Source organism: Episyrphus balteatus, chromosome 4 (genome assembly GCF_945859705.1).
Source record: "Episyrphus balteatus chromosome 4, idEpiBalt1.1, whole genome shotgun sequence".
In the NCBI taxonomy this organism is placed as follows: Eukaryota; Metazoa; Arthropoda; class Insecta; order Diptera; family Syrphidae; genus Episyrphus; species Episyrphus balteatus.
Window position 1 is genome coordinate 79,335,363 of NC_079137.1, and position 19,472 is coordinate 79,354,834.

Consider the following 19,472-nt stretch of genomic DNA (forward strand, 5'->3'; position numbering starts at 1 on the left):
CTAGTAGTTTAGTCCATAATAATAATTTTTTTATTATTACATTTAAATATACATATTTTTGCTCTTAATTGTTTTAATCTTTTATTTCATTGTTGTTTATTATACTTTTATTTTTTGTTCTATTTCCTGTTTTATTTTTTAATATATTTTATTTTAAACAACCAAAAATAGTCAATTGTTTCTTATTTTTTGTTTGCTTAAAATGATTTTTTTCTTTTCTCTATAAATTTCTTTGTGTTTGCTAAAATTTGATTTATGTCGATTTTTTTCTTTAAGAATATTTCAGTTTACTGTTTTTTTTTTTTTTTTTTTTTTTTTGTTATTTTCAGTCTCTCTCACACCTTTATTTATTTATTTATTTAATTTTATTTTTTAAGTTTAAATTCTTTTCTTACATACATACATATTAAATTGCAATAATATAAAAATATACAGTTATTTTATTTCAATAAGAATTATTTTATTTATTTTTCAATTTTATTTTTATTTATTTAAAATTGTTTTAAAGTTGAGTGAAACTAAGAAAGAAAGAAAAAAATATATAAATGTAGGAGATGTATGTAATTAAATTGCATGTGAATTTATTTTAAATATATATATTTTTTTGTTTTGTTTTAATTTGTATTCAAAATTTACAAACTTATTGAGGATAAAGAGTTTTTTTATGTGTTTTTTGTTAATTTTTTTTATATTTGTAAAAATGTAACTAAAATTATTAGTTAAATACAGTTTATTTCCTTTAGGAAGAATAATATTTTTTTTGTTTATATAATTTTTTTACACCTATTATTTAATGTAACAAATAAAATTGTAATGAAATTTAACAAAAAAAAAAAAAACTTAAATATGCTAATTGTTTTTTTTTTATGAACAAAAATAATAAAACTATTTATTATATGTTTCGTTATAATTCATTTTATACAGCTGCTGCTAGGCATTGCTATCGATAATGGCCGCTGATGGCCTTACAACAGGACCAGATGCTGCTACGGGCGCCTGTTCTTGTTTTTCGCGCTTTCGGCGCATCTTGCTCCAGAGTTCGTGACAATCCTGCCATGTTGGCAATTCTGGAGTTGGCATTCTAAAAAATAAATACAAAATTTATTTAAGTAAATTGAAGATACAAAATAAATAAAAACTTACTGCTCTGGGAAGACATTCTTTAGCCATGGTGATTTGAGCGCATCTTCAGCTGTTATCCGCTTATCGGGATTAAGCTCGAGCATTTTATCAAGTAAATCTAACGCAGGTGTTGGCATAAATTCAAATTCTTCACGCAATCGTCGACGATGGAGTTTCTTTTGTTTGATTGCATGGAAGAGAGGCAATTTGATAACATTCGGCCAGACAGCGGGTGTTGGTGAACCACATAGTCGGGCTATTGTATCTAATTGGGGCATTTCTGAACTCGCCTGGAAGAGGGGTCGTTTCATAAAAAGCTCACCCAATATACAGCCACAGCTCCAAACGTCAATTGACGGACCATAACGTTCTTCGCCAAGTAGAAGCTCTGGCGATCGATACCACAGGGTTATGACTTTATTAGTGTATGGACGCTCTCGATCTTCGGCGTTGTAGAGGCGAGCAAGACCAAAATCAGCCAACTTGACTTCACCCCTGTTAATTAGATTAATTATTTATTTTTGTAATTTGTAATTAAGTGAAATTACGTACAATTTCTTTTTTCAACAGTTACAAACAGTAATTATAAAAGATTTATGCGTATTTATTTTAAACGAGATGAAGCGCATCAAACATATTACGTAAAGAAACTATATAATTGCAGTTACATAAAAGCATGATACAATCAAATCTTTCGATTCGAGTGATTATTTGCTTTATACTGGTTTTGGAGTTTTATTTCTTGTTCAATCGAGAGCAAAGCATTACATCTATATTTTTTTTTTCCTAAATTTAAATTAATTTTTGACTACGTTTAAACGTTTCAAAGTGGATTTGATAAATGAATAAAACTATTAAGTTTGTGTTCGTGACCAATTCTTTATAATTTAATAATTTAAGTAGTTTAATTGGGCTTTTTTGGTCAATTTGTTTTGTTTATGTAAATAAAAAATTAAAACATAAATTTATGGGGCGCTTAATTATTACGTCTACATACATACATACATAAAATAAAAATTCTTTAATTTGTAATTTGTAAACTGTATTTGATCGAAATGCTTTCACCCTTAGAAACAACATCAGTTTTAACTATTGCAAAGATTAAGAAAAAGGCAAAGATTAAGAAAAAGGCAGAGCTGCGGCGTACTAGGACCTTGGGGTATTCAATTACCAAAATCACCATAGTTCACCGCTCTCAAAGAGCTGTTTTACATTCGTTCCTATGTCTTAAGATTTTAATTATAGGAAAAACCGTCAAAGTATATGGTTAACTTCAAATTCACCAGAGTTTCAGAGACCAACATGGAACTTCTAGATTAACCATTAAAAGAACTGTCAAAAATTAAGGTCTAAATATCTCGGAAGACCACCATCGCAAAAGGTGTAAAAAACTCTTGTAGAAAAGGGTTGTTTAGGGTTGGAACACTAAACCTAATATTCCTCTTCCATTCTCTTTGAATGAAACTATTTTTCAACCGAGAGCGACAGAAATACTATAGCAACAAGCGACTCTACGAGCAAAAATCATAGCACTAAATGAGTATCTACTGCAATTGGCGGAGATACTTGTAGGAAATATCGCGAACCACCCCAATTAATTGATTTGCCAACAAAATTTTGTGTGAATCAATGCATCTTAGAAATAAGTTAATTTTACGTAAATTGTAAATAGCAACTTCAACCAAAATTGAAAATGAATCTTCAAGATTTTTCTAGTCTTTTGATAACTTGAGCTATTCTTAACGTGGAAAAAACCAACGCGTTTTTAAACATTCTAGTGTAGGAATAAGAAAGGAAAAATTTTGAAATAAATGTTTAGCATTCCTTAAGTCTCCTCAGTATAATAAGTATAATAATAAGTATAATAATTTATTAATATTTTTTGTTTATATTTTCCGTTTTTTTTTCGCGCGTAATCTTTTTGATATTGAGTCTATTAAAGACTGATAAATTGATGGTATTTGTTCCAATTCTGATCAATTTTTTTCTATTAGATCTGTGCAATTTGAATGTTTTCGCTTCGGGAGATTGCGGTGGCCACTCAAAAACATCGACATTAATAAAAAGCTTTTTACTAACTGACTGGTGTTGTTGGGGTCGCTATCATATGGAAATAAGTTGTTTTCGAGGCCAAACTTTTTGCAAGGCGACCGGCCAATAAACCTTACAAAAGTTCAATTAAGAGGAGGAAGCGGGTTGATTTCACGAAGCGCCATATGCACTGGACAAGTGAACAGTGAAATTAAAACGAACAGAAAACTAACCCAAATTCACTGTCAAATAATATAAACTACCTATTGAAAACATGTAATAGAAATACATTTAAATATATCTTACTTGTTGTTCATTAAAATATTAGAACACTTAATATCTCGGTGCAAGAAATTCCTTTTGTGGCAGTAATTCAATCCATCGAGCAATTGCTTCATAATGCTGGCATTATTTTCCTCACTAAACGCCACCATTCCAGATTCTAACAATCCCATCAAATCATGATCCATATACTCAAAGACCAAGTAAAATGAACCCTTGTCTTTGCGGAATTCCAAAGCATCTTGCTTATCAGTAACTATCTCATGAAGATTCACAATATTTCTATGATTGAGTTGGCGTAGAATTTTAATTTCACGCACAGCTGTAATGGGGAAACCTTCTTTTTCGTGTTCCAATCGCACTTTTTTCAAAGCAACCAACTCTGATGTGTGATTATCACGAGCTTTGTAGACCTTTAAATAAATACATTCATAAATGATAGGAAAATAAAAATAGAACTAGATTTACCTCTCCATATGTACCCTCGCCAATTCTTGAAATAATTTCAAAAACATCAACACACCGTTCGCCCCAATCTCTCACATTACTTCTCGAATCTCGACGATTTAGAATCACTGGTCGTTTTCTCTTCATCGAATCGGAATTGTTCGAACTCCGCGCTCCACTAACCAAGTCCATATCATCCGGACTACCTATAATCTCATCATCTCCACTTAAATCTTCACTACCCGGCACCATTGGAGGCATAGGCAGATTCAAAAGACTCTTATTTGCAACAGAAGCAGGTGTTTTGGTAATGATAATTTTCTTCTCAGGCGTCGGTGTTGGTGTAGGCGATTTAGGCGACGGCATTAAATCCTCCCGTGGAGGACTAGGTGTTGGAGCATTAACTAAATCAGCGACACTAACTCCCGGCGGCATTGGTAGCGCTGTAAGGCTTTTCGGTTTGCTATTGACTTTGGTTTTATTCAAGACATCATTCTCTCTGTCTGAGTTGGGTTTATTATTATTATCGTTACTGCTACTGTGGCTATTATTGTTACTTATTGGCGCCTCGTCGCCAATATTGGGATGTTTGAGGAAACCTACAGGTGGCGCTGAACCATCTATTGCGTCTAAATTCACTGTGTTGCCCGTTGGCATAGGAATGTTAACTATATCTAAATTGTTATTGCCTAATTTAACACCATTCGCTACGCGCTGTTGCTGCTGTTGTGAGGAGGAATCATTATTACCTGCTTCCTCTGAAGGTTTCACTAACGTTGGAGAGTCATTCGAGAGACTGCTATCGTTAACATTGATCAAACCACCATTGCTATTTTCTTCTTGCTTTTCAATGATTTCCTAGAACAAAAACATATGAAATTTATCAAAATTTCTACGAAAGGTTTGTATGTCAGCTTACCTTTAGAGCCTTCTCTCGCTTATGCTTGTCCTTGACCAGCTCAGCAAATAAGCTCGTTTCACTAATCTTCTTGCTATAATCCAGTCGCTTTTGTTTCATTTCGTCTATGGGCGAAAGAGAATAGGACCGTGAGCGCGAATGGCGTTTTCTCGGAGATGACGACTCATATTGATGTGAGGAGGTTCGCGGCGATCGGCTGCGTGAGTAGCGGTCTCTTCTCGGGGACCTCGATCGTACTGGCGATGGACTGGACACCGTGTATTTGTGTTTATGCGAACGTGTTGATGAAGATGAGTGTCGACTATATTGCGCATACGGCGGACTACTTGGACTAGGGGGATAAAAAAGTTTTATAGTTAACAAGCAGTATCAAGAGAAAAAACATAACCGACAGACCTTGCATAACGCTTGTTAAAGTTGTATTTGTTCTTATTGAACCGGTTGTAGTTGTGGAAGTCTTGGCGGGAAACATGATGCCTTGCTTCATAGGTACGGCCCTCATTAGCTTTTCGCCGTTTGTGTGGTGGAGTGGCGGGTTGATGGTGATAACGATCATCTACAAAGACAGTTCTCTTAGAAATTATACTCTTTTGGGATAAAATTGATAATAAAACTTACCTGGCGATATTGCATTTATTTTTCTCGATTCTATTTGGCCCGCTGGCTGCCTATGATGATGATGGTGATGACTTCCCATGCTGCCAGTGTTCCTATGATGGTGATGATGATAATGCTCCATGGGTGGAACTTTTGGGCTTCCGTACATGTCACCCTTTGTCTTACTGCTATTGTACAGTGGCGGTGTGTGCGGCGAGGCAGCATACCGTGTCTTTCCACTACTGCCGGGCATTTGGCGCATTGGAGGCGTCCGATGCTTGGGATTGGGCGTTGTGCGCCTATGTGATGAAGCTGTCACATGAATGCTGGTAGTCGCGGTGGGTAATGTATTCGGCACATTAAGATGTTGATTACTACCGACGCCGCCACTGCCACTTGCACCGGGCAAGTTCGAGGCTGACTCTGAGTAATAGCTGTTACTACTGTTGGGACGTAAGGGTGGCGTTTCTACCGACAGCGGACTGACTTCTTTCATGGGCGTGTATGTTGAAGCACTGTTGTGAGTTGCACCACGATTCCAACGATCAGATGGCGAGCCACCAGACTTGCCCATGGACATGGATTTCTTGCCAATGGGTGGTGGTGTGTAATTGGGCCGCTCCAAGAGTTCTTCCAAATCGGATAGAGTCTCTATGCTGGATATTGACTTTTGTCGCTTCTTCTTGCGTTTTTTGGATTTTTTTGATTTTTTATGTTTTTTGTCTTTTTTGCTTTTTTTGCGCTTTCGTTTGTGCTCCAATTCAGAATCATCATCATCATCGTCTAATAATGAATTGTCATCTGTCGACAGGTACTCGTCGATGTCGTCTTCTTCGGCTGCCAATTCCATTTCAGCCAGGCGTTTTTGATCGCTGCTCGTAGTGGACTTTTGCATTGATGATGAATTCGATGAGGAATTTATCGGCGAACCAATTATGATGCGACGTAATTGGCTAGGTGACATTTTTGCGACTTTTTCTTCAATTTCAAGGCTTTCTTTGCGTTTAAGACTGTAGCCATCATCACTGCTGGTTGAGTCAATGGTCCCCTTGGTGGTGGTTTTTGAGTCAGTTTTGGTGACTGGCGGTACAGTCTTTTCAATACTATCGTCGTTGATTTCACCAGCTTCGGGATCGGAAAAGTCTTCCGAACTTACATCGGAGTATTCGACCAATGCATTGACGCTTTTTGTTGATTTATCCACTTTTGTGGAAGTGGATCGGTGACGATGTCGGGATATTGATTCGTCTGAGATTGATAGGGAATCGGTTCGAGAACGTTTGCGTCTTTTGTCTTTTTTGGAACTTTTTCTTGTGTGATTTTTACTTGACTTGTGACGTACCGATTGACGGTCTTTGTCCATTTTTTTCTTTTATTTTTTAAAGAGTAAGAAAAACTTTATGTATTTTTATTTACTTCCAAGCTGAGATTTATATTTTTTTCAGCAGGATTTTAAATGTTTGTCTCCTCTTAGGTTGGCTTATTTTGTAGTCAAAGTCAATGCTTTTAAGATCAGACAACCATAAAATTTATTCGCCGATTCGATTACATTTCTGGCTTTCAATTAATGGGTTTTACAAGAGTATTTTCATGGGAGCATTGATACTGAAGACCTGGAATAAAACACAAGACTTTTTTAATGTAATGTTCTGATAATTATTTAAATATAAACTATTTGCAGCGAAATATATATTTCAGCACTGAAAGTGTTTTAGAACAGCAAAAAAGCTACATAGTACATACTGCCATTGATCACATCAAAAGCAGGTAGCAATGAGGTTTTCATTAAAAAAAAAATTAATCACAAAAAGCGGCGATACTAATTCATTATGTAGAACTTCGATCGAAAATGTTCAACCAAATTATGAATGAGTCAATGCAAGACCCAAAATAGACCCAAATTTAGCAAACCTCGATTCTAACAACAAAAAAAATTAATGGTAATAAAACATACATACTTCCAAACTAAGAGGCTTAGAGGCTTAGAGGCAGTTCACCTATAGCTAAGTTGATTTTAAAATCATAGCACTTTTTTTAATTTGGAAGTGAGATGTATGTTTTATTTTTTGTTTAAATCGAGCTTTCGCTAAATTGGGTCTATTACTTAGGACCAATGTTTATAGTTTTCAACCCTCCAACCCTTCCAAAAAAAAGAAGAAAACTATAACTTTTCATACAAAGCTCGAAGCCAACGAACTTCTTTTAGACCTAGAGGTAGAAGGTTTCAAGGTTATTACTTTCGTCGATAATGCGGAAGCAGAAGGGTTATAGGGCTGACCTGGAAGGTCAGTATCGAAAAATCAGTGGCACTCTATTTATACAAAAAAAAAAAGCTGTCGGTAGCAATTGTTCATTGATTGCACATCTCGGGTACAAGACTGCAAAGGCGCCAATACCATCGTGTTTTCATCACAATGACTCCGACTAACTACAATATTAATCGGTTACCTATCCCTCACGCAAAATCTGCTGCCAACTCTCGGTCTAATTGGAACAAGAGAAGTTTGGAAAACCAAAGCGCTGTCTTTTCATGTTAAAAAGAATGTTTACCCGCAATTAAATATTGGATTCGAAACTCCCTCCACGGACATACAGTGTGGAAAACAAATAAAAAACACGCTGTTTCTTTGGAAAATTTAAGTAAGTATGTATGTTCTTAACCCTTTCGAACCCAAGCTAGGAAAATCAATATTAAAAAATGTTTTTTTTCAGTATTATTGTGTCAAAAACATAACAACTAAGAAATATGAATAGCAAAAAGTTATTTTCTAAAATAATAAATAGCTAAACTAATGTGTTACTCTCATGTTACAGTGTAAGCAAAGCACTGCCTATGACCAGCAAAAAAAGTCGGACAACTGAGAAAATAACATTTTATGGAACAATAATGTATGCTACTTCTTCTAAGCCAAAAAACAAAAACACTTTCTGCATTAACATTTTTTTATCTTTTTTTCAAAATTATGACCATAATATAAAAAAAAAATTGCAAAAAAAAACAAAAAAAATGTGAATTTCAGTCCCTTTTTCGATAAAAAAAAATTAAAGGTATGATATTTGACTAACTTTTTGTAATAATCCAGTAACTAGGCATTATTATCTTTCAATTAAGCCATCGTAACCTACAAAATAATTTAATTTTCTAAAATATGTTACATAAGAGTAACGCTGGGACCCAGCGGACCGAAAGGGTTAATATAAATACAAAATATTAGAAATATTTTTTAGTAAAGATATTATGACGAATTCTATATCTTTTCAGTACACCTAAAATATAAGGGGTTGACCTGCCAATTTACCATGTTCGGTAAATTTCCTTGCTAAAAAACAGCATATCGACGGTTAAACTTCATAACCTCGTAAGTCGTTTTTGACTTTTTTTAGAAATCGAAAAAAACCTCTTAAAACAATTTTTTTTAAATGAAAGAAATAAAAAAATTGTCGATTTGAGTTTTTAAAAAAACAATTTTTTTATTTCTTTCATTTTTTAAATTGTTTTAAAAGGTTTTTTCGATTTCCAAAAAAAAAGTCAAAAACGACTTACGAGGTTATGAAGTTTAACCGTCGATATTTCTTAATAATATTTTTACAATGTTTCTTATTCTTACTATGACCCTTAATGCGAGTGTCGTTTGTCGGTAGTCGATCATTGAAAATAAATTTGGGTATTGTGAATCTCTTTTGTGAACGATATTTGTTGTTTATCGATTCCATCGACTTTTATCGCATCGAAAGTTGAACGATAGGGCCTATGTTTCCACACAAAGTTCTATTTTATTGAATAAATTCTCTCATTATCTTCTTAATTATGTTACAATGATTATCTCATCATTCGTGTTTGCTAAAATTTTGTCTAATAATTAGTAATCATATTAACAAATAGCTAACATTTTTTAAACAAAGTAGGGTATTTCTAATCATTTTTTCACCACTATATGTGTGTATGTGTGTTTAACGGCAAAAATTTCAAATAGAAATTTAAAAAAATTAAAATTTTTGATTTATACACAAATTTTTGAATGCAATATTTGAAAAGAATTAAAAACCAATAAAACTGCATTTAAAATTATGTGATAGGTGAAAGCAAAAACTACGAAAACAGCTAATAATTTCAAAAGCCGAAATAAAATATAAAAAATTTTTAACGGGAAATTTTGAATGTAATCTTTTAAAGAAACTATTTTCCAACCAGAATCAACAAACATTTTAAAAATAGATGATTTAACTCGAGAGAAAAAAAATTTTATGTATGAGTTAAAAATTTCCCATACAAATTTGTATGGGGGAAAGTATGATCTTAGAGATCTAAACTTTCGATCTGGGGGGTGTCACCCCCGAAAACATCACTTTGGGAAATAACGGACACCCTAATGTACAGTGTACATCATGCATGTCAAACTCGCGGCATTAAACATTTTTAATAATTTTGAGCTTAAGGTTATAATTTATATTTTTTGTTCAACGCACATCCACTTCTTTTTCTACGTGCAGTATGTCAAATTTAGGTAAATCTTCATCCTCGTATGAAAAATGCTTTCATGCTCTTCATTTTCTTTGATTTTTTCCATGCATAGAATAAATTCCAAATGATTTTAAAATGAAGTCATGCGTTTCTAGTGTTGCTGCGAAGTAAGTTTCGAATTTCTGTGAAGTGGATTTGGCCGAATTTTATAAGTATTTTTCAGTCGGATTGGTTTTGTGAACAAAATGGTAGTAGAGAAGAAATTCCAAGTATCAGGAAGAAAACATTAATGTTACCATTCCTCTTATTTTTATAAAACTGTTTTATAAAAGCTCTAATTTTACTTTTTACTTTTTTTGCGGCCATACAAATTTAGATTTCGCTGTTTTGGCCCGTAGTAGCCATTGAGTTTGACATGCCTGGTGTACATGTACATGTACAATGTACATATGTAAATACAGGGTGCACCGGGATGAGATAAGAAGATTTTGAGGGATGATTTTTGGGTATATTCTAAGAAAAAAATTGTTCTACAGTAACTCTCTATCTGCAAAGTTGATACCCTTTAGCGATGATTTAAGAAAACGCTTACTTTGGTATGCTTTTACTCATGTTAATGTTAAAAACTCCGTTAATACTAATGATAAAAACTTCATTAATGTCTTGATTTTTAGAAGAAATGCTATTCTTTGTGCCTGCATTTAAAAAATATTAATATCTTTTTTTATTGCTCAGATTTTAATTTTTAAATGGAATTATTTTTTTCTTACCCATGATAATTTTTGTCTTTGGGGACGATTTTCTTCGATAAATGTCATCCCTGAAAATCTTCTTATCTCATCCCGGGACACCATGTATATTGGTGGTAAGTCAGTTAAGAATAAAATCAACGATAAATGTTTTTGATGACGTTAAAATCATCCAAGGGCTGGAAATACAGTGGCTGAAATAGCAAGCTATATATTCATCCAATCACAACTCGAACGAAACTCAAATCCTCATGGAAACCGTGGCAGAAGAAAACTTCACCTTAATTCGAGCACAAAAGTAGAGAGTGACATCAACCAACCTGAAGAAGGTACTTAAAAAGGCTTGTTACTTGAAGTCCACGTTGACGTAGAAGCTCCATTTAAAATTAAAATTAAGATTTGTTAAAGCATGGTTCCAATCAGGACTTAGGTATTACAATGAAAACCAGACTTTTGCTCCTCAACTTAGTCTAAATTAGATATGAAAAAAAAAATCAATGAATCCTGATTAACACCTTATTTGTTTCCAGCTAACAAAGCAAATACAAGAAGTAAATCTGGTGGAAAAGCAAATAAAGGAACGAGATCTTGTGGAACACAAAATATGTCAATCTCGGAGAATTTCTGGAACTAAGTGAGGTTCATACTTATAAGATTGGTGCACAGTATTCATGAAATTCATGATAAAAGGAAATAGAAACCCAAAATATAAGAAGGACAAACTATCTTAACGTTTACCAAATTTCAGTCTTTTTCTTTGCAAAACAGACAGGAAAGTTATAAAAACATTTTGGATGTTTGAAACCCTTTAATAAGACTTTTCAAGAAAAAAAAAAAAAAACTCCCAATTAGGGTAAACTACCCAGTGACCGACACCCTTGCCATTTACCGACACCTGGCACAGTTTTTCCGTTTTCTTAAGGTTTTGTTAGGGTGTAGCGTACGAAAACTATTTTCAACGCGTTCAGGCATGTATATTCCATCAGAAAACACTTTACTTCATAGTTGGTAGTGATTGGTTTTGTTGTAATAAACTGGGCAAGTTTCGAACCTCTGTGAAGTGCATGAAACTTGAGAAATTCTTAAGAAAGACGTAAGTACAAATCATTGTTTAAACAATATATATCTGTATATTGTACAAAAATTAAAATTGAATATTTTGTTAGAGAATTGCTTTGTAGATCTATTTCAATTTAAGTTATTACAAAAATAATAACATACATAATTTAATTTTACGTGGGGTGTTCATAACTAGGATATAATGTTCAACGAAATTCAGTCACCGACACTGGTGTCCATAACTGGAGCAATTAGACACGTTTGATGATATTAGTTATGGACACCGTTCTTTTGCTGCCATTATTTTCAAACAACTTTTTGTTTGCTCCTAAGGCTTAGTTTACAGTTCACCGTGTAAAACAAAAACCAAAGATTCAAAGCATCGCGTAGCGCTTTAAAATAAGTTTAAAAAGTTGGTTAGCTTTCGATTGTGTAAATTTACTTTAAAAAAGTGTGAAAGGAATCTGAAAACGGTTCATTTGATTTATGCAAGGTGTGTGTATTGTTTGACAATCATTTTCATGCACACGCTAAAAACTTAGCCCTTGTTTGCCTATTTTTATTTCCCTTAAGTTCACACATAGGTACTAGCTTTTAATTTACAAAGAAAACTTCCACCTTCAAGTTTGCGGTCAAATCTTCTTTGTGTTCCTAAATCTTTCTTTTTAATTTTAAGGCATGTAACGTTTTGTCTGGGTCCTTATTCTGGTTCTGTGAAAAAATGAAATGATAAAATTTTCACCATCGACTTTTCATTTTATCATTCCATTTTTGCTTTTAAGCTACCTGTCCCTACATTTTTCTACTGATTAAATAGATACGGCAATAGTCAAAACGTTAACGTATGATCGTAAAAATATAACTTTTGACGTATTCTATGGCAACTTTTAATTTTCTTGTTAAAAAAAAGGATGTATTTCCTTTTTCCATCAAAATTTGTGTCTTGATATATGTAGGTACGCAGTTCAACGGTTGTTTGTATTGCTCGACTGCTAATCTTTGTTATCATGGCAGGTACGTATTGTTCTTTTCACAGAAAATATTTCGATGAGAAAATTATTTTCATATGATAGAATTTTGACTTTAATTTCCATGTTTCCACTGAATCAGAATCGATGAAAACTATTTTTATCAAACTTTTTACAGAACCAGAATAGCCCACCTAAAGTAGAACATAGAACAGGGGTCGAATCACGGCACACGGTTGTTAACGTATGAACGCTATTGAAAATTAAGTTTTGTTATGCGTTGAACTGTAAGCTAGGTTTAAGCCGTTATTTTCTTGAGTGTTCGTCGGCGTCGACATTTCAGGCTATAGTTTAAAAAGGCCAAAATAGAAGCAAAACAATCTACAAAGTGCATTAAATGCAGTTCAATGCTTAGCTGCATTTACACTCTCAGTTTTATCGCCGGTGTACCATCTTCCTTCTTGAACTAACACCGTACAACGAGTAATGGGTGTCCATTACTAAAAAAATTGGGTCCACTACTGAAAAAATGGTATCGGTAACTAAAAAACCGGTAAGGTATTACATTTTTAATTTTGATATTTTTAAGGAATTACTAAATTATTTATGCTTTCATTATACTTAAAAACCATTTCTTATAGTTAAATTAACCATTTAAATAATTAAAATTGAAGCAGTGTAGGTATTGGAATTATATCAATAACAACAAACAGTTTTTAGAAAAAAACGTTATAATGTATTTCAATGTTTTTATAATGTATTTCAATGTTTAACGAAGAGTAAAAATAAATATTTTCATATTAATAAACAAAAGTGATAGGTTGCTTGGATTTAAAAGTACATAGTAGTTTAGGAACAAGTAGGTAATATAATATTTCAACACACCCACTTATTAAAATATTTAAGGGCGATTTTGTTCACTAGAAGTTAAACATAACTTGAGGATTTTTATCTTAAACTTCTGAATTTGGTTTTGTTCACGAAAAGTTGACGTTTTCAACTTTCGATTTTTAACTCGAGAGTTAATAAACTTTCGGTTTTCTTAACTTCCGGAAAAAGTAGAAGTTGGGCAAGAAAACTTGAGATTTTTATAGCAAAGTTTCATGTTTTATTATAAACTCTTATTTTAAACAATTTATCGTGGTAAACAAAATTATTTATCGACAAAATAGACGTTAAACGAACGGAAATGGCTCTTAGAAGTTGAAAGATTTATTAAATAATCAAATATCAAGGTGAACATCACTCATGGTTGCACTTTGTATTAAATATCAAAACACTAGTTTCCTGCCGAAGACAATTATAATTCATCAAATGAATCATTCACATTTCCCGCCGTTTTGTATTTACACACATATAAAAATATATATAACTTCCGAGTTTCGGTTGTCAAACGGCACATTTAAACTTTTACAAAAAAGACAATTGTTTGCTTAAAAATTCAAGTAAAATGAAACAAAATAAAGTTAAATACCGATTGTTAACACAAATTTCATATTTTAAACACAAAAAATGCACGAAATATAAAAAAATTTCGATAAAAATGACAATTAACTGGCAGTATTTTGTTTGCTGTCACAAATATCCTAGGGATATTTTTAAAACTGAAAGTTAGCCAACTTTTGTTTTATAAACTCGAGAGTTAAGAAAAAATAGTGAACAAAATCAATTCTCAACTTTTGTTTTAACTCTCGAGTTAAAGTCAACTCTCAAGTTCGTCAACTTGAGAGTTTGCTAGAAGTTGAGCAATAGTGAACAAAATGGCCCTAAATAAGATAGAATTTCAATTTTTAATATTCAATCCCATCTTGTTCACACATAGTTGATGTTTGTTACTAGGAACTGCTTTCGTTAGATTATCAGCAGCCATTTCTTCGGTTGATATGTAACGTACAGCAATAGTTCCATCATTAATTCGATCACGGATATGATGATGCCGAACTTCGATGTGTTTGGATCTTGATCTAAAACAGTTTGTTTCAGCAATTTTGATTGCACTTTGGTTATCACATGCAATCAAAATGTATTCGTTTTTGAAACATTCGTCAATTTCAGCTCCAAATTGCTTAAGCCAAGTTGCCTCCTGAACAGCTGCCGACAACGCCATATACTCTGCTTCAGTGCTAGAAAGAGCGACGGTTGGTTGTCTCTTACTTCCCCACGATATTGCACCACCACATAGATTAAATACAAATCCTGTACAAGAGCGACGTTTGTCAATGTCTGAGGCCCAATCAGCATCCGAAAAACCATTTAGAGTTTCAGAACCTTTGAAATGTAACTTTAAATTTATAGTGCCTTTTAAGTACCTGAAGATACGCTTCACTGCAGTCCAATGTGCCTTTCCATGTTTTGCATTAAATCGACTTACATCATTTACTGCAAATGCAATGTCTGGTCTCGAACCTTGCACTAGATATAAAAGACATCCAACAGCTTCCTGGTATGGCACGTTTTCGGTTTCGTCTTCTTCGTTACACATTTGTATAGATAATTTTTGATTAGAATCACTCGGTGTTCCAACTGGCTTACAGTCAGACATACCAAACCGTTTCAAAATCTCTGATATGTATCTTGATTGATCTAGCCAAATGCCATTTGAGTTTTCATCATACGTGATGCTTAGGCCAATGCAACTTCTAGCCGTTCCTATATTCTTCATTTTGAAAGTTTCACTTAAGGATTTCTTCAAAGCTTCTAGAAGTTTTTCATCACGCCAGAAAATGAGAAGATCTTCAACATAAATACCCACTATAATTTTTCCATTTGGATTGAAATAAACACAAGGGTCTAATTGAGATTGAAAAAGTCCAAAAGACTTCAATGCTGTATCCAATTTAATGTTCCATTGTCGACTGCTTTGCTTGAGACCATAAATAGATTTATGTAATTTACATACCCGTTCTGTACCATCACTGTACCCTCTGGGTTGTTCCATGTAAATCTCTTCAGACAAATCGCCTTGCAAAAAAGCAGTCACAGCATCCATTTGATCAATCTTCATTCCACTTTTAGCAGCCCATGCTATCAAAAAACGAATAGATGTATAACGAACGACAGGAGAGTAAGTTTCATTATAATCTATCCCCATTTGCTGAGAAAAACCTTTTGCCACTAATCTTGCCTTGTGACATTTAATATGACCATCACCGTCTAGCTTGGTTTTAAACACCCACTTGGACTTAACCGCTTTTCTCCCTTTTGGTAAGTCTACAAGTGTCCAGGTATTGTTCTCTTGCAAAGACTGTAGCTCATTTTTAATGGCGGCTTTCCAAAGTTTTTTGTCATCACTGGCCATTGCTTCTTCTATTGTTATTGGATCCGAATTCATTTCATTTGCAAAAGATGAGTACGTAACAAAATCTTCAAAGTTTCGAGGAACTGGAACTCTTTTTGATCTTCTCAGCTGTGTTGTTGGAGGTTCTGAGTTGTCAAAAATTTCATCCTCTTCAGATTCAGCAGTTAGCATTTCTTCATCTACATCAGCGTCTTCGTCTTCAACATTCAACAGTAGGGAAAGTTATGAATTTTCAAACACAAATTATCCCTTAAGGGTGTCGGTCACTGGGTACGTTACCCTACTCTACCCTTCACGGGAGTAACTCCCCTTTTTAGAAGGCACATCTCTAAAGTCAAAAAGGCATAGCGTCTTCTTGATGGATACTTTGTTATTAAGAATAAAATTTGAAGTTATAATGTAATAACGCCAATTTTACTTTAATGGGGTTAGGGTTCAAGATTCAGGTATTAAAAGTACCTCAACTTTGAGTCTACACATCCTTTTTTCTTACCATTGTAACTAAATGACTTATTCTTAAGTAATATACTTTTGGAACTTACTAATAAATTGTGTCATGCTGATTATCATCAGAAGAATATCTTCTTTGATCACTTTTTTCTTCATACACTTTCAAGCCTAGCTTAGAAAAATCTTCCAAAAAAAAAAACATTCTACATTCACATTTTTTATAAAAACACACTCCAAAACTTTATTTTTAATTTCACTCAACACAAATAATAAATTCTTTTAAACATTTTCAAATTTATTAAAATAATTTCCAATAAATTTTACAAAAGTTCAAAGAAAATCCTTAAAACAACATATCGATAAACTTTTTTTTTTTAACTCGAACCTGTCATTTTGAGGTTAGGTTGAATTTTCGACAGCTGTCAAGAAACAAAAAAAAAAAAAATGACAACTAAAACGAAAGAGTAACAAGGACAACTATTGTTGTTTTTTATCGTTTTTCTTCTCCTACTGCGGTGGTGATTATTCACTTTTCATGATTTAACCCAGAAAAAAATTTTAAAAATCAAAAAATTTTATCATAAAAAGAAAAGAAATTAAATAAATATTTGTCGCAAATGCAAATCAGATAACAACAACTCACCTGAGATAAGAAAGCCGACGACAACGACGACGAATTATAAATATGAAACCTGCACTCGCATCAACCTGTCATGGGTTTAGGATGCCTCTTCTTCTTCTCGGGCTCTCTCGGCCACAAAAACCTTGTCTTGCCTCTGCCGTGTCCCGTGGCCAGATTCAAATCAAAACTTAAATCACTCGCGCGACCGCAAAGAAAACAATATTTTTTTTTTCCACTTTCTGAACTTTCCCGATCGAAGTCCTTTTTTTTTTTTGTTTTTATCACAATTTCACTGGTTTATTACTTAAATAATTTTTTTTAATTTGGGAATTTTAGTACAATCACTTTTTTTCGTTTCTTACTTTTTTTTTTTGAGGGAGAGCAAATCACTTTTTCGTTTACACGTTTTTTAGCAAATAATTTTGTCACTTTGCTTGCATTTTTGTTTATCACAAATCACGATTTATTTTTTAACAAAAAAACGTCCGATTTTTTTTCGGGTTCAACCCAAACGATTGGAGGAAAAAAAAATAATAAACTCCAACTCGGGGATATTTTCAATTCATTTTTGCGATGGCGAGTGAGAATTTTCTTATTCTCATGAACGAGTGCGAGTGGGATGGAAGTAGTATTTTTTTTTGCTTTGCAAAAAAAAAAAGGAAAAAGTGAACTCTCTACTACAACTGGAAGAAGTGGTGAAGGAAGATGATGAGAAAATTTCATATGAATTGCATTTGTTCAACAACGGGGGGGAAAGTAAAAGGGAAATCCTTTTTTTTTTGTGTGATTTATTTGATATAAATCACGAAAATTGCATTATTAATTTCATAAGATGTAAATCTTTTCTCTTTTTTTTTTTTTGGGGTGTTGTATGATGGAGTTTGTGTGGAAAAGGAAATTTTTCTTTTTCGATTTTTTCTCGTCGTTTAGCAAAGAGGTTCTCTGTAATGCGTGTGTGATTACGACAGAAAAGATGGAAGAAGAATGTCTGAATCTGAATGGTGCGAGTGAATTGTGAGAGAGTGAAATGACAAGTAGAGATGAGCAAAAAATCACGACCTGTGATTTTTAACCTGTGATTGACAAATCACAATCACTACCTGTGAACAGTCTTCAAATAACCTGTGATTACCTTAACCGTGAATTGGATATTCACTTTTTACTTTACAGTTCGCACTTAAGCCTGGTACGCTGTTCGCGCTAAATTTTAGCCGAGATAAAATTCCCATACAAGTTATCGATAATTTGTACGGGATCCATTTTAGCTCGGCTAAAATTTTTCGATAATTTGTATGGAAGCTAAAATCTAGCGCGAGTGGCGTACCAGGCTTTAGCACAAATACAGCATTTACCCTGAATGTCATTTTCGACAAGTTTGTTTAGGATATGGCGTGATTTCTCTCACATAGATCAATCATAAAAAATATCTCTATGTTTGAACTAACTTGAAGGCTTGAAGTGAGGCAAAATTTTTTGTCAAAATTAAATTAAAGTGCATTTGCGGGTTCAAAACAATTCCCTTTAAGGTATACTAGAAGTCTTGTAAAAAGTTATTTTTTCCAAAATCACAAATCAAAAGTCATTTTCAATGCGTTTTCGTGAATTCCGCGTAAAATAATTCACGTTACACAAGTGCATTTGAAATTCAAATTATAACCTGCAATTTTTCAGTTTTTTCTTTATTAAACGTGAATTGGTTTGACTGGAATTCACGCAATTGCTTTGGAATATTTTTTAACCTGTGATTTTTCCCAAAACAACTTTTCAACAGTTCTTGTGTAAATGTGAACTGTTTTTACCGGAATTCACGCACGTTCGGTAAAATTAATGTTTTGTTTACCCCTTACAATCACGTATGGCTCCGGAAGAATCACGTTTTGCCTGCGAATATTTGCTGTGAAATAGCAGGTTGCACGTTTTCAACGTTACTTTCCCCGTGAAATAATAAATTTCTCCCGTAAAATCAAGAGTCGCTTAGACAAAATAATGTTTTCCCCAGTATAATCACGGATGTCTTTGGTAAATCGCGGATCTGTTTGCTTAAACCAGGAGTTTTCCTCGTAAAATCAGCTCCATTGTTTCAAATACACTCGTATTTCATCTTCAATATTACTTCCTACGTGAAAAATCGTAAAAAAATGTGTATATTGGAAAATACAAAACGTTAATAATGCTACGTGTAATTTTTTTTTTTTTGGGATTTTCATAAAAAAAATGAAATCACGGTTAATAATCACAGGTTACAATCACCGTGAATTCAAAATCACAGTCACAGGTACCTATACCTGTGATTGAAAAATCACGACTTAGCTCATCTCTAATGACAAGTGTGGGAAAAACTGTTGCGAACGAGATAGTTTTTTTTTTGTCTTTTTTTTTTTTGTGTGTTGGAAATGTAATTGTAGTAGATTGGTATAATTAAATTAATAGTTTTGTCTCGTTTTAGCTTGGTATGATTTGGTATAT

The 19,472-nt window shown here is 33.3% G+C and overlaps 1 protein-coding gene across 2 annotated transcripts; it reads right to left on the reverse strand.

The window, feature by feature from the left end:
- Positions 1–286: 286 nt before the first annotated feature.
- On the reverse strand, positions 287–17,905 carry LOC129918183 (cyclin-dependent kinase 12). Of its 2 annotated transcripts, none has more exons than XM_055998567.1 (8): positions 17,028–17,905; positions 5,420–7,011; positions 5,198–5,357; positions 4,802–5,132; positions 3,904–4,740; positions 3,460–3,848; positions 1,144–1,617; positions 287–1,081 (listed from the first exon to the last, which is right to left on the reverse strand). In XM_055998567.1, exons 2-8 carry the CDS (start codon positions 6,759–6,761, stop codon positions 931–933), a joined length of 3,684 nt encoding a protein of 1,227 aa, XP_055854542.1. In that variant the 5' UTR covers positions 6,762–7,011; positions 17,028–17,905; the 3' UTR covers positions 287–930. The 2 variants fall into 2 exon arrangements, with proteins under 2 accessions (XP_055854542.1, XP_055854543.1); XM_055998568.1 differs by lacking the exon at positions 17,028–17,905 and adding an exon at positions 16,477–16,767.
- Between the last annotated feature and the right edge of the window lie 1,567 nt (positions 17,906–19,472).